The 16,146-nt window shown below is 51.1% G+C and overlaps 1 protein-coding gene across 1 annotated transcript in view; it reads right to left on the bottom strand.

The window, feature by feature from the left end:
- Nucleotides 1–16,146, bottom strand: part of LASP1 (LIM and SH3 protein 1) — a 40,432-nt gene that overhangs the window by 9,431 nt on the left and 14,855 nt on the right. The window contains exon 3 of the mRNA XM_068918925.1: nucleotides 8,833–8,917. Within this exon, the coding sequence (XP_068775026.1) occupies nucleotides 8,833–8,917 (85 nt within the window). The remainder of the gene's footprint in view (nucleotides 1–8,832; nucleotides 8,918–16,146) is intronic.

Here is a 16,146-nt window from a genome sequence, read left to right as displayed (position 1 = left end):
GCCTTCTCTGGAAAAAATGCGCCCAGAAAGGCCATAACCAAATCAGAGCGTGGGGGAAGGCAGCAGGCAGAACACAGGCATCTTCATTTGCTTGCCAGACACTAACATCAGCTTCTCTTCCCATCACCCCCAGAAACAGATTCTCCCCCCCCAATATCTATAGATAGCTTTAAGCAACAAGGACTTGGGTTTCTACCTCTCCTGTGAGAGGGAGCGGAAGCAGCACACAGTTCCTGAACACGCTGAGCTGCCACAACCTAGACTTGCTTCCTGGCCTGGTCTTGGCGCGGGGTGCTACTGAGTCTGTGCCCTTGGTCTTGCCTCACCCTACCCTGCCCAGGAACACTGTTCCCACCAGAATCACCCGGAAGCAGAGTCAGCCTCTGCAGAGGCTGCAACCCAACCGCTGACTCAATCACTCCAACGCGGAAGGAAACACAAACCAGCTTTTCAGCCTGCCTTGATAGAGCAGCTTCGCTGACTTTCAGATCTGAGCAGCCAGAAAGATTCCCCATTTCCACAGGGAGGGCAGAGCAGATGCACGTAGCCCACATGCGGCGTGCCATGCGACAAAGCCAAAAGGCAGGAGCTCGGGGTCAGAGAGATGCCCTGGCCTCTGCCACCCGCTCTGCCAGCATCTGGGCCTGCAGCGGCTGGGGCACCACGGCAGAGGTGCCATGCAGAGGCATGGCCTGACATGGAGGACCAGCAGCTGGAGCTTCAGAAGCACCCAAGCACCCACAGACTGGCACAAGCAAACCAGGTCCGAAGCACGTTTGCACCCAGATGGAAAATTCATGATTCATATGAGGTTGGAGAGAAACCCCACTGAGCCTGAAGTACAAAAAAAAAAAAGAAGAAGAAACACACTCATTTGGGGAAAATGCCTGCCCTTCCCTGTGATTCGTCTCCACTGAGCTGCCTTGTGCACTGCCACCGAAACGAGAAGGTCACTGCTGCCTCTCACGCAAGCGGATTAAACCTGCGGACGCAGAGAGAGCAGTCTGCGAGGGCACCACAGCTCTCTCTGCACGAGATGCATGCCCACCGCTTACCACCTCCTGCTTGCGGGAGGGCCGCGGGCACGGTGGGGAGAGCTGTGCTCCAGCTGCTTCCAGCTCCCGCTGCCGGCTGCAGGAGAAACGGAGCAGGAGCCTCCTTCTAAGGGCCAGGAGCACAGGAAGAGCAGCGAGGGGAGCCCAGACGCATCACCCCCTCCCCACGTGGGAGCAGGGAAGCGCTTGTCTAAGCAGGGGCCAGACACCAGTGTGTCTGGCCAGCAGAGTCAGCTTCCCGTAACCCTTCCCACCCCGCAGCCGGATGGGAGCGTGCCAGATGCATACACAGGAAGCTGGGGCTGGCCGCGCAAAGAAAGAGTTCGTACAAGCGTGTCACAGCCCCTGCCCCACCGCGCTGCGTGCTCACAGCACGGAGAGACCCTCCTGGAGGAAGGGCATGCTTTCGGGGCGAGCCGTCCAAGGGAGGCAAGGCACGAGCGCAGCAGCCCTTCTGCAACAAAAAACGTTCTCCCGCGCGCGAGCGAGCAGTGGGGATGACTGCTTTGCTCATGGATTTGCCTTGTACTCGTGCGCAACGCCAAGATAAAGCTTGGAGGCAGAGAACCAGCAGCATCGCGAGGGAGGAGGGATAACGCCGATTTCTTCCCAGCACTCTCCCCTACGGAGATGCTCCTTCAAACCTCACATATTTGTGCCCTATCCAGACAGCGCATCCAGCCGGGCCGGGAAACACCTTCCAAGGAAGGCTGCCAAACATTTTCTAGCATCTTTTGAAGAATCCAAGAAGCTAAGAGACACACCTCGGCTGCCATCTGGGCTCTTCCGTGGCCCTGTCTAGCTCCAGGGCGTGATGTTAGCTAATACACACTGGGAGAGCAGGCAGGACCACGCAGCTGATAGGGATGACTCTTGAGGGATAACACCGTCCGTCCTTCCCACGCCTAGGTGGCTCTAAAACGAGGCTGCGGCAGGTCAGGACCAAATGGAGGCAGGAGCAGGGTAACAGTTTGTCTTGACTTAAAGATTTCAGTTAGCAAGGCTGGTGTCGATGAGGCGCTGCAGAATTCCAGTGGTTAGCACACGGTGCTATACGCTCGCCTACATCAGGGCTAGCAAACACCTCACAGGAGCGAGCTCCAAGATGCAGATGCTTCCTTTGTTTCACTACAGCCTCTGGTCTGCTCCACAGATCACAGCATGCCAAATAGCCATTTCCAGGTTAAACATTACCCCAAGACTCTCCGAATCCAGAGCAGGAAGCTGGCTGCAGCCCTGCTCCCATAGAGCAGCAGGGCAGGAGACCAAGGTCTCACTCCACCGGGCCTGTTGCTCGCGCTGGCCCCAGCAGAGCCCGTGGTGCTCTAGCTCAGAGCAGGAGGGGAAGCCGGGCACCAGCTCCGCAAAGGTCATCAGGAGGCACCCAGGAGAGCTCACTGCTAGCTGCACAGGTCACCGTGGTGCAGATAAGAGCTCAGCGCTGGCAGACAGAGCTCTGCTTGGCGTTTTCTTTCTATCCTGCAAGCCAGGAGAAACGCAAAGCTTCAGAAGCACATCAGAGCCCCTAACCTTCTTCTCGGTGATGGCACAGGCACAGTTGCTGGTATCACAGAAACTCAGTCTCAAGTCCAAGCACTTTATGCTCTTTGAGTCACATTAGACTTCTAACTCTAACGTGACATTAGAAAGCTTAATGAACCTTAACAAATCTTGTTGGGGAGAGGGGGACACTCTAGGAGGATGCAATACAACCAGCATGCCAAAGCACATCAGAGAATCACAAGACACCAATTTCAAGGCAGAAGCCACTGTCCATTTGAAGCAGTAAGATGGAGAGAAATGCTTTTGCTAGTTGGGGTAAAAAAAAAAAATCTGTCTTGAAGAGCATCACTGATTAGGAAGCAGTCCTGAGGTGCTAGGCATCAGGCACAAGGAACCCAAAAGTTAACACTGCTGCAACAAAATATGACACACACCCAGACAGTGGATCAGGAGGGGCTGAGTCAGTCCTGCGAGCCAGTCGAAAAAACCCCAGCCTTAGCAAGCACAACTACATCTGCAACTGGGCACATAAAGGACAAATACAACCATTTATCTGCTCTACTTTCAATAAAGGCTTTTTTCCTTTAGATCTTCCCAGGCTGGGCATGGGATGCTGTCCCTGCCATTGTGCTGGCAACAAGCTGCTCACAAGAATGGGATTTATCCAGCAGCCCTCTGCTCAGCCAGCCCCGAGGAAGGGGCACCAGCATCAGCAGTAAACTTTCAAGAAAGTTGACTAGCTATGAGAAACCCATGGCTAGGAAAAACAGCAACAAAGAATATCAAGGGAGAAGCTAACTGCAAGGCTAGCTGGTTCCTATAATAAGTTCCATAATCTATTTTACCCTTCTAAATCTTGTCTAGAGCCCTACTCATCTTCCCTGGGTGGTTTTTTTTTTTTTTTTTTTTTTTTTTTTTTAACTCCAACATTCAGGATAAAGGAGTTTGGCCCTAACCCCAAGGAAGATTTATTCATGTATGAGGACGCCTGGCTGCAAGGTGGGGACCTATCCCAAGTCAGAGGAAGATGCCTAGTACCAGAGGGCAGGCCCAAGACCGGTGTTGCCAGCTAGCTTAGGTTACACTACACCATCACAGCAAGGGTACCGCAGCACACGGGACCACGGAAATCGGAGAATGATGTGAGCGTCGGGAGCGATGCTGGGAGGAAAAAGGAAGAACGGCAGGGCAGGAGCCTGGCTGGGACAGGCATGCAGCCACCATCACCCCGTGTCCAGCGTGGCTCAGGCTGGCGAGGGGAGGAGGCCAAAAAAAAAAAACCCCACGATCCAACAGGAACCTCTGCCCTTCCTGGCTTTGGCAAGCCTGGGCTCTGCATACAGAGAGGCTGGGTCCTCCCAGGCTGCAGCGGATCACCCAGGGTTAAGCGACAGGGCCGGAAAGGAGGGAGGAAGTGTTCAGACAAGGCGTCTTTCAGCTTCTCCCTGCCCTTATATGGGCACCAGGCACAGGCTGGGCTGGGCTGCCTGCACCAGGCCAGGCAGGAGTCAGGCAGCCAGCGCTTTCCCATGCGATGCTCGGCGCCAGGCCATTATGAGCATGAGAGAGGAGCGGGGACAAAGGCAGGCCAAAAACACGCTGGTGGGAACCGGGTAGGAAGGAGGGGTGGGGAGATGTGACCCACGACCCCCAGGTGGTGAGGCCGCGGGAAGAATCCCATCCATCCGCACAGGCTGCCGACAGCCTTTCAAGAGACTTTATCAGGTGATAAAAAGGGAGATGCACGTGCAATTCAGCAAGTCCCGCTGTGCTTCCCCAAAGCATGAGGGTACTGCTGGGAACCAACCTGATGCTGTGCAAGGGGCTCTAAGGAACTGTCACTTCTGCCTGTGCTCCTGCCATACCTACCTGCTCATTTACTTGCTGCTGTCACTCTAGTTCATAGTCGCCTTTCACTTACACACTGTATTAATGAGCCTTCAGTCTCGCTGTCCTGGCACTGTCTGCATCGCTCAGCTTTACAGGAGCAGAGAGGCAATGGGCCATCACCAGCTCACAGATCATACCATGCACTTATGAGCCCAGGCAGCCAGCTAGACCACACTTCCATCCACAACGTGCTGCGTTAGATCCGTTTTCCCCAAGAGCTTCCCAAACCTGTATCCACACCTAGTCTGTCAGGGTCCCATCCCATAATACTAATACGGGATCCAGAATTAATTTCCTCAGAGGAATTGTTTCCCCAGCGCTGGGAATAAGACTGACAATTCATGCACCCATGCGTTATCTAAAGGGAGCCAGAGAAGAACTGCCCTTTATGCATTACAACACTCAAGCAGCTCTCAGCTCAAGCATATTAAACTAGCGCTTGTGTCCACATCTTTGATCTCGCTGACAGCGGCTCCCCAAGGCGACACATGCGTTGCTGCGGAAAGGAAAGGCTCAGGACACAAGACAGTTACCTGTCTCCCACGCCACAGGAGCCTCCACCCTCAGACAGGAAAGGCTGTGTCCAAAGACACCAATTTTAAGAGTCTGAAGAAGCCACAGGATAGGAACCCTGCAATTTTGTTGCCGTACGTGGGCTATAAGAGAGGGCTGCAGGCGTAAAAGCTGTCACTTTGGAGACTTACTTAGCTGCATAAGACATTATTATCCAGCTTCTGTCAGTGACCGGAACAAAAGACGCCTTCTCAGTAAACATAAATAGAAGAGTACATCAAGAGTTGCATGAAACAGCTCCAGTTCAGCACACAGCTCCTCCATTATCACCTTCCACCTCCCTGCTCACAGCACAGCCCCAAACAGTGGCTCTGGTAAACAAACAGCTTTTCCAGTCACACCAAGGTGGACAGAGAGTGTATTTTTGGCAGGAGGGAACATAGGATCAACCTTCTCCAGGTCACCTACAAGTTCTGCAGCTCTCCAGGCCTACAAGACTCCTGCTGCAGAGGAAAGGGCCTAGAAAGGGGCAGAGCTGTTGGCTGCTTGTCTGGAGCATCACCTCCCACTGTCAAGGGATGACCCTCCACCACAGTTAGAAATTCCTTGCAGCTTTCCCAACCAGAGGGGAGGGACCCACCATTTTCCCTTTTCCTGACACTGCTACCAGCTGTTCCCAGCCACAGCTTCTCCCAGGGGGACATGCACTCTGGGAAGCTTCACTGCAAGAACCAAAGACCGAGCCACAGCTGAGTTTGGCTGGCAAATGCTAGCCTGAAGGTAAGATGCGACTGTTCACACAATCCTGATCTCACTCCACAAGCAATTACATGACTAAATTTATGTGCAGAGCTCTGCATCCTGGCTAACGCTCCTGCAACAGGCACTTTTCAGACAGCACTTGAACTGGCAAACTTTTGTACAAAAGCACTCCTCCTAGGCTGTCACAGTACAGCAGAGCCAGCAAGCCCTCTTTGACAAGCTTTCCTTCCCATTTCAGCTAGCAGCTCAAGTTTATCCAGTTCATTTGCAAGGCTGAATCCTTCTGCCTGCTCTAGAAGGACTGGAAGTGACCTATTCCAATCCTGAAGGGTTTGCATAGCTCCTGCAATTACTAAGAAATGACTGTCAATAGAGCACAGAGCAGCTGCATTTTAGGTAGAGTGCTCCAAGAAATATGAATGTTCGGTGCTTGGAAAATAGGAGACTCCCTTTGTAGGCAGAACAAAGGCAGAGAGAAATTAAGATCTTATCTTAAGTGTTTAGGATCTGTCCTCCCTGGAGGACTATGGGCACTCCACTCTGGCAGTTTCCACCTGATTCAGCTATTCTATCTCCCATTGCTCCCTCGAAGCTCCCCGCTCCCTCCTCTTCACAGGATCTTTTTGCCTTTTTATGCAACAGAAGGACAGGATGCTGCTCCATTAGGAGCTCCTCCCAGAGCTCAGATGCTTGAGGCACCGTCCCTTTAACCTCTTCTGTTCCTGGGCAGCCATTCCAGCTGGGCAGATGTCTGGGTCTCAGCAAGATGCTGAGGGGCGTTCAATTAGGAAGAAAATGGGATGAATAAAGTCACTGCACCAAGCTCCTGGACAGAAGGGAAACAAGTAACCTGGAGCCCAGCCCATTCAGCATAAGTGGGCAGTACACCCGCAAGGTAGCACACAGCAGAGCTCCTTGTCATGCCACCCAGCAGCGCTGTCAAAGGGGAAGGAAGACAACTCCAAATCCGGACCGCAGCTCGTGCCAGCATTACTCAGTTTTACAGCTCTAGGCAGCGTCACAGAGCACAGCTTCCTCTGGCCTGGAGGACAGCAGGCAACAGCACAAGACCATGCAGCAATATGCAGCCCTAGAGGCACTGGCAGACCACACAAACCGAGAACGCTACACTGGAAGGGAGCGGAGACCCAGCCAGCTTTGGCAGGACGCACTGAGGCAGTGCCACGCAGGCCTGCATGGATGCAGTCTTTGCAGCCCAACAGAGCAGAGCAGCTGCGTTTGCTAGATCAGGTAAGACCACCTTCGTGTTTATGGCAGCTGTGTCAACCCCTTCCCAAACAGGCAGAAGGGATATTTTCAGGAGGCACCGGCCCAAAAGAATAAAGACGTCACCTCCTGCAATACAGCTGTCATACACACAGCGTTTGCTCCCAACTGCTTCCTGCACAACACACACAAGGAGCTGGAAGAGTCCCAACAAGCTATAGAAAAGCCTAGGCAGTACAGAGTACAGCCCCAGCACACTCCCTCCCCAGGGTCTCCTTTAATAGGAAAGGACTAATGAAGAGCCCGAATTCATTGTGAAAACAGTGCTGGAGACTCCAGAGCATTTGGTGCAGCATTATCTTGATTGTTACCATGGAAAAGCAACTGTGTCCCCTTAACAGCTCTATGAAACACAAAGCACGCCCCAGGCTGAGCTCTAAAACTCTGCATGAGCCGAGCTGCGTTTATGCAAGCCAGGTAGCTGTTGGGCAACTTGCTCTGAGGAAGAGACCTTACAAAAGCAGAGGTTTCAAAACCTGATGCTGGCTGGGTGGGCACCACCAGCTCTATCTTTTAACAGGTGAGTGAGTTTCTCCTTCTTCCTCCAGCAGGAAATGCTTACCAGCAAACTGCTTTTTAACTTGTGGCACTTCCAGGCTAATGGGAAGAGGAGAAAGGAAGGTCACTGTATCCTTCACAGCACAGCAGCCAGAGGAATGCACTGATCCCAAAAGATGACTGCTCACCCTGAAAACATCACTAAGGCAAATCCTATGCTGTGCACCCTCTGCTCAGATCTAAGGACCAATACTGTTACAGTGCTGAGCTAAGCCAGCATGCCCTGTTGACAACACTCCGGGCAGTCTTTTTGCCCCTTTTCATCAAAGGAAAAAAAAAAATTTAAATAGATTCCCAGAACAGTTGCCACATCCTGTGTTTTCCTGAGAGACTGACTCAAGTCAAAAGTGCCCCTGGATGCATTTTCTTCCAATGCAGCTTATTCTGAGCACACATTTGCAGTTCTACAACATCAAAGCTTAGGACAGAACAGTTCAGGGCCTCGTCTCAGACGCTCCAACATAGTCCTAACCTTCGGGCTCAGCCATGCCCAAAGAACGCCAGTTCTTGGCAGACTGAAGTCACATGAACAAAGCCAGCCACCAAACCTTGCTCTTCCAGCTATTTTTCTGCTAAAAGCATCACTCACTTCCCAACTTGCATACATTTTCAGCACCTTATAGAGTAAGAGAGGAAGGAAAATAGATTGTTCCCTGTCCCCCCCAAAAAGGGGGGGAGTTCCTACTGTATCATCAAAAGTTATCAGTGCGAGAACCCAGCTCAGAGCTGTGCCTCAAAGCTGGGGGCTTTTGCTGACCCAGGGACACCTTAAGGGTATAGAATGGGACACATCTAGACAACACCCTATTCAAACAGGCTCTTCTCTTCCCACTAGAGGGGAGAAAAAAAAAAATCTGTGCCAGTTGTTATCCCTTCTATATTTCTGCTTCTCAGCTTTCAAGTCCTGCAGGATTTGGTTTACTTGAAATACTTGTCTATGGAGTAATTCCCTGTCCAGATGAGCGGCTTGTCATTTCACTCGATTGTGTTGCTGGATCTCAGTAGATGAAAGATACACTGGCACAAGACAGACATGACTGTGAGAGGCAGACTGCTTGCTGGACACCTCTTACTTCTGAGAGATCATAGCGGCCACGGCTGAATGGAACAGCAAGCACAGTTCAGATGCATGAAATCCAAGAAGGATCCACGCCCCAAACCTGCCTCTCCCTCTTCAGAGGGAAGGCCTTAAGAAAGCATCAGAGCACAGAAGAATGTAGTGAAAGTACACTGGCCTAGGGCAAGGAGCGATCTACATGCTTACCTGGCTCTGGAGCTCACTCTGCTGCTTTAGACGCAGGTTCTCGGGAGTGTCTGCCACCATGGTGAAGGACTGCTTTGGATAGTGTCTGCAAAGAGAAGGTAGGCCATCAGTTACGGGCATTCCTAGGAGTAACAGCCACATTCGCTGCCTTCTCCCACTTACTCTGCTGACAACTACAACCAGAGAAGTCCCAGGAGAGCCAAGTGCTTTGGCCCCCACTCCAGAGCAGAGCCACAACTTCAGCAGCAGTAACAGAACCGCGACTACAGAAACTCCAACGCTTGCAGATTTAGCAGTAGCCATTTGAGATGACAGTGTGTCTCACTGTGCACTCTCATCTGGAAGTTATCATCTTCCAGAGCAGATATACACTGCTCACTGGGTTCTACAGTTCAGTTTCATATGTTAACTGAAGCTAAACTACAAACTCCCCTTTCCCTTTTTTCCCCTGATAAAGTTGCTGCTTTTCCAGAGGATAAGACCATTTCAGGTTTGTGCCCGACTCTCTGATCCTGGAAAGAGCCTAATTAAAAACCGAAGATGTGTTAAACAGTCCCAAGAGTAACATTAGCTCAACTAAATGCTACATAGCTCTAGTTTACAATGACTTTGCCTGTTTCACTGCTTCAGTTGTGAAGGGTCAGAGGGGAGTGGGGTGGTTTTGCTTTACCAAAGTTAGAGCCACACAATCCTCCCATCATAGTTTAATAGTACTGCAGTACCTCGTGACCCCGGCATAAACTGTGTCAGCATATCAGTGCCCATCTTGGGGGCGCAGACTGTACTACTTATCTATACCAGTTCAGTATGTGTTTAGTGAATCCTTAGGACACACCTAAAATGGGAGTGCTACACAAAACAAGAAAACTCCATTGTGGTCTGGCTGCAAGCCCAGCAGCTAAGTGCCATATAGGAGTTTCTGAAAAGTGCATGCAGCCTTTGCTACAGACAACGCAAATCAGCAGTCAGGAGAACTCAAGTACTAGCAGAAAGCAAATATCTAATTCTAAAGCTGAAGACAATGGAGGCTACTACAGGCCCCTAAGCAGACAAGGCAAACTTCACATGGCCCTTCCAACCTCCAGATCCCCAGAAGAAATAGGGAATAGCAAGCAGCAAATCCCTGCCATGACTCTGGAGGTTCAGTGTGCAGACATCTTCAGCCAGGCTTGATCTGACCATTACACAGCTCATGACTAGATTCTCTCTCATGCTGCCAAGTAGTGGCATGGTCAGTCCCAATTGCACAACATCTCACTGCCACTCAGGTACCTGTGTTGATCTTTCACTCAGGGGTCGGCTACATCCTGCATTGCTGAGGATACATCCCCAATGGCTAGATCTGGTCTGAGCAGTCACCCTGTCCCTGTATCTGGACCATTACAAGTAACATTGAGGAAATGGTTTAGAAGAAGAATGCTTCCAGACTGCCTCACCACTGACCACTGTAGAGACAAACTCCTCTGCACAGAAAGCTCCCTGAGAAATGCCTGGAGAGGAAACATGACACTGAACTGGTGTTAACCGCTCGCATGGGATGGCAGAGAAACTGAAGACATCCCACTGCAACCTTTAGAGTTTATAACCGAGATGACAGAGAGCAAATGAACAAGGGGGGGGGGGGGGAGAATCCTTCAGAAATTATCAGAGGTTTCTCATCTGCAAGAGTTGAAGCAGGACACCCAAGCTCAGCATTTCTCATCTGCAAGAGTTGAAGCAGGACACCCAAGCTCAGCAGCAGAAACGGACACTGTTAAGATTTTCGGAAAGTTAACATCTAGTACAAGAGAGTAGGTTGGAGGCACAGACGCTGCATCATCCCTGGCTCACATCTTAACACTTCGAAGGCAGAGAGCTGTGAGGGCCCAGGAGGAGCCCGGCTCGCAGAACAGGCTTCCCAGCCTGCAGCACACGAGGCACCAAGGTGGCAGTTCTGGGGCACAGCAGCGCAACGCTTCGCGGTGCAGCCCAGTTTCACTTTCAGGTTGGATAAATTCTCTTGAAAGACAGGGCAATCAGACTCTCCTCCCACTGCAACAGCTCTTAAAAGAGGTCACCAGGTCTAACCAGTGCACTGAAAACAAAACCAGGGAACAGACTGCAGCTCTTCACAGAAGAGGAACTGGGAGGTCTAACTCGCTTCAAGGCTTCTCCTCACAACGCTGGTCCTAGTTTCATGGAGGTGAAGGGCTGTCTGGTCAGGGCTATAACCTAAACTCTGTGGCCTCCAATTCCCATACCTCACTCAACGTAGTCCGACTGGCGGCTGAACCACCCTCTCACTTGAGGGCTCCATAACAAACTACAGGGTAGCTGCAGTACTGTCCCTTCACAGACCAACATAAGTGATTTGTGGGTCTTAGGAAGCCCTTGGGCTGTGCTTTGGGAACTTGCCTACTGGAGCATCAGCAATTGTCTATTCACAGAATCAGCATTAGCACCTCTGCCCGAGGCTAACCAAAATGTGGTCAAACGATGATAAGTTCGCAGAATGCCAGCTGTGTATGCAAGAGTCTAGTTGAAAGCTGCTGCCTTATAGCAGTGCTGTCGGAGCAGGAAAGCAAAACACATACAACCCACAGACCTGCAAGAGCAGCACATCTCAGTAAAGCAGCAATGCAGGAAACTCGGAATAAAAATAGTCTCCTCCTCAGCATCTCAGAAAAAATAAAGAGAACCCACCCCACCCACACCAAAAACCAAACAATGCAGATGTAGTCTGTAAAAAGGGGAAAAGGCAAAGAAACAGCTCCCCGCCAGCCCCGCAGCGTGCACCCAGAGAAGGGAACACCTTCTCTCCAGCCAGCTTCCCAAGAAAACGCGATGCACTCCCTGCTCCAACTCTTGGCAGTAGGGGACAAACAGGACCCGTCCTGTTACCATCAGCCCAGCTGCCTGCTATGTTAGGGGAGACAAGATAACACTGAGATCCAAGGGGTGGGAAATAGTCTGCCCACCTCAGCCCGCTGCCAGCACCTGACAGGTATCGGCCATGAGATCCCAGCCAGCCCTCATCTGTCACTAGCGCGTGGAGGAGCACAGAGGATGCAGCTGTATCCAGACCCCATAAGCCCGCTCCTCTTTAACCTTCCGCAGGCCCCCACAAACGCCCAGCAATAGGGAAGGCCGAACAGGACAAGAACCAGTTTTAGAGCAACAATAGATCAGCAATTGCTTCAAGAAGATTGTTTAATCCCTGTTTAGATTAACCTGATTAGAGAGGATTTATGCTGCATGTTCAGGCTCCATTCCCCCTACCAGGAGCTTTTGGACATCACTACGTTAAGGCTTCACACCAGGTTACACCAAGGCATGTAGTTCAAGCTATTGCCAGCCTGTGGCTTGCTGCAGAGCAATTTCTGCATTAAGACGCCTATAACGATAGGACTGGCTCTCCAATAGGGCCCGGTGCTCACCAAGAACAGACACTACAGAGCACTGAGTGCGCTCCTGCCATTTATTGAGGTGCTCACCTAGAAACGGAGCTCTTGACATTCCAGCCATAGTTTTTGCTCTCCCAGCAGCTAACGCGAACAGAACGTGAATGTCTGGATGGGTGTTATCCAGCCTTGCCCAGGGCAGACCTACCTCTCTGCTGAAAACTTTGGTAAGAGCTCTGCTACTGCCACTGCTGTGAAGCTGCACCAGTGACACTTCAGAAGCAGCAAATCAGCATAAGACACCTTGGGACCAAATTCACATCAGCTGCTGTCTGCTGCTAACACAGGCATGAACAGCCTGGGAGGTTGAAGGAGGAGCTCTCTAAATTACACCGGCCCAGGTCAGCCTTTGGTTAGCAAAGATCTCTCACGTAAAGGCTGCCACAATTGCACTAGTCACTGTGTTTAATACACCTAACTGTTTCAGACCTTGAACAGACAGGATCAAGGGAAGTAGACCATAGATCATGGCACAAAGATGACAAAAATACTTCCTAGTAGTGCCAGTGCAGTATGCATTGAAGGAGGTTACATTTAACAGCTTTTCTGCAGAGAGCCCTTGTTCAGGGCATTGCTGCATCTCAGCAGTTGCCAGGGACGACTCCTTGCCAGGTCTGAAGGTGCAGGCCATACCGCTACAGTGGGAACAGCAAAGACTTATCTGCTGCGCAGAGTTAGGAGCAAACAGTAAGTGGTAAGCGTGCATTTTCATCCAAAATAAGATGTTATTAGGCTACTGCTGAGGGAGTTGGGGCTTTGTTAACAGTAGTGTCAATCCACTAAACTCACTACCTCAGCTAACAGGGGCATGAGAAGACAGTCAGACACTTGGTCTCGTTTTACCCATTAGCATTCAGATGCTAGAGTCCCTTTCCCAAGTTTCTTGGAAGTCGCTGCCTGACTCAGACTCATACCAAGGTCAATGAAAATAAAGCCACTTTAAGTACAAATGGAGTTAAGAACCCCAAATACCCTCTCAGATTGCTAACTCTCCACTTGGGAAAGTCAAGAGACCACAGAAACAAGAAACCACACATCAGTCCCAAGCCTGCATTTAGGCCAGGAAGTAGAACTCTGTCCCTGCCCGACGACATGGGAGGAGAGTTGAGCGTCATCAGCGTTGCCCTGAGCGTCTGCAACTCCAAGAGGTGCTCCCCAGTACTCAGCAGCAGCTCCTGCAGTGAATCCCACTTTTAAAAGCCTCTTCCCTTCAAGGACACTGAAAGAGGAAAGGCCCGTACCCAGGTTGGGTAGGAAAGCCACTGCAGTACTGTAAGACATACGGCTCCCGTGAAGGGTAAATACGTTTAAGTTGTGCACACCGGCGAGACACAGAGCTGCATTTAGGGCTCAGTCACGGCCCACGAGCTCCGCGCTATCTGCTAGCGCCGAGAGCTAATCATTAGGTTACCACAGCAACCGCATCCCATGCTCGACGGAGTCCCAAGCAGCAGCCTCGGGGTGCAGCAGAGAAGCCTCAGTCACTGGAAGGGATGAAGACCGAGTTGCAATACAGAGCGGAGGGGTGATCTGGTCACAGTGAAATTCACCCCCATGGAGTTGGGCTCCCCTTTAGCCTGCTCCAGACTCATGGAGCCATTCTTCCTCCGTGCAGGGGACACGCAAGGGTCCCCCCAAAGCTCAGAGAGCTAAGCTTAAAGCTTTGTGGCAGAAAGACTAAGAGGAGCTAGGCTCTGTTCCCACAGCCCAGCGGCAGATGAGGACCGCATACGCTCATTACAACTATGCTGCTACATCCTGGGGAGCTCTAAGGGGAGACCAGAAAGCAAGAGTGTGTTGGGCACCACTTCGTCTCCCGCTCCAGACAGGTAGCTCTAGGACAGGGCTTTCCTTGCTTTCTGCAACCGTAGGCTCATGTGGAACAGGGTGTTGGTTAGAGGCACATCCAAGCCCATACATTAAACTGAAAAAAAAGAGTTGTAGGGCCCAGATCATCTTCACGCAAAGAAACACGCAAGTTGAACGTCTTCCCCTGGGATTAGAGATCACCTTTCTCTGAAGTGAAGCTCATGAGATTTGCCTGATAAAGAAAAAGGCATTTCAGTCCTTTGGGTATTTAAGACTAGGAGTTCCTGATTCAGGACTGGTGACAGAGTCCCCCCACTTGCAGAAGTCAGTGCTTCCCACTGCTCAGCCAGTATAAACACAGACACTCATATCCATGGAACACACTAGAGGGGGAAAATCATCTCATATGCATGAGAACCAGCCACAGTAATAGTCAGCAATAAATTAAATCTTAATGAGAAAGCACCGAGTGAATTGCCTTGCGTTCAGGGAAGAGTGCACAGGCAGCATGTGCGTGGGAACGACACGTCTGCTCTCCCCCTCAGCACCTGTGGGATTTATAGCGAAGATGGATCCTTCCCTCCTTGCACGCGGTGGTCTCATGGTGGAGGAACAAACTCAAGAATTCTCTCCCTTCTTGGGGTTAAAAAAGAAGAAAGGAGCAAAGGAAGGAGTGGAGCGTGGGTCCTTGCGGCCCTCCCCCCAGCTTTACCATTAATAGATCTTGGCTAGGGAAGCAGAGAAGGAGGTGGGTTTCTATCAGTCAACCTGCCTCTCTCTTCCAGAAGAAGCGCAAGCAACACATGCCAAATCTAACTGTGCAATTACAGAACAATTATCTTCACTAACAGGAACTGGTGTCAAAGGCACGAGAGGGCTTTCAAAAATAGGAAGTAGTAGAAATTTCAGTGCCTACCATACCCAGCGCAACACTGCAACTTCCATTAAGCACTGCACTCTCAGCCCGAAGTTCTTGAAGGAAGAGGCATCCTGCCAGCAGCTGCAGAAGAGACCATGCTGCAAGAGTTGATCCAAGCTCCAATTAGGCCACTGTTAGCAGGCGCGCTCCCAGCATCACGCACTCCTGTACAGCTCTCATAACACACGTATACCTGCCCCGATTCCCTTTCCTCCCTCTCTCCTCTCCAGAAACACTTGTTAACGTTCCTATGTTAATCCAACAAGGAGAGAGCTGTTCAGGGAAAGAAAGCCACAGGGCTGGAGAGACGTTCACTTAAGGGAAAATTAAGCCAGGAAGATTCTCAGCCCTAAAGGGCCACTGGAAAAATAAAAACACACACACACACACTACAGGCTTTAGACCCAAGCAGCTGAGAAGACAAACAGGGGAAGCTGTTTCAAACAGTCATTCTTCTGACAAACTGAAAGGAAATAATTAGTCCCACGCACCCTTTAGATGTGACATTTGTGTAAAGTCTGCTGCTAAGTAATAGCTATTCAGACAAAAATATTAACCTTTCGGGAACAAACGGGAGTCAGGCAAAACACCCGTTCAAGCTACCTGTGAGGAGGTTCTCCTGGTTCCTACTTCTGACTGATACCACAGCAACTCGGGATCAAAACACATTGCTTCCATTTCGGCAGGAGAAACACCATGCGTTTTCCCTGCCCAAGGGTACAGGTACGCTGGGAGGGAGGAAGCAGGGAAGGAGCCAAGTTTCAGCCACGCGGAGCGTGCTGACATCTCGCAATCTGCCTGGTGCTCCACAACGCCGGCAACGCTCTTGCAGCAGCTGAGCGGGTAGTTATAAGGCCAGGAAGCAGGAGGGATCCAGAGACCAGATATGGCTGCAGGGGTGAGCACATGCCGAGACCTCCCAGCTCGTCGCGCCCTCGGTGTCTCTACAGCAGCTTTATCAGCAAGGCAGACAGATTATTTTAACAGCACAGTGCCACTGATTGAAAGGAGCCTGCCACGCTGGTCTCCGGGGTAGCGCCGACAGACGGCCAGTGGATTTGCCTCGTGCTTCAGGTCTCTTATAGCGGTGACTGCTGGCATCCATCCTATGCCTGATTAGATTTTAACGAATCAGACAAACGGGAT

This window comes from Struthio camelus, chromosome 25, assembly GCF_040807025.1.
Source record: "Struthio camelus isolate bStrCam1 chromosome 25, bStrCam1.hap1, whole genome shotgun sequence".
Taxonomy (NCBI): Eukaryota; Metazoa; Chordata; class Aves; order Struthioniformes; family Struthionidae; genus Struthio; species Struthio camelus.
Note: the sequence above shows the minus strand (reverse complement) of the source record. Positions and strands in the feature narration are given on the sequence as shown.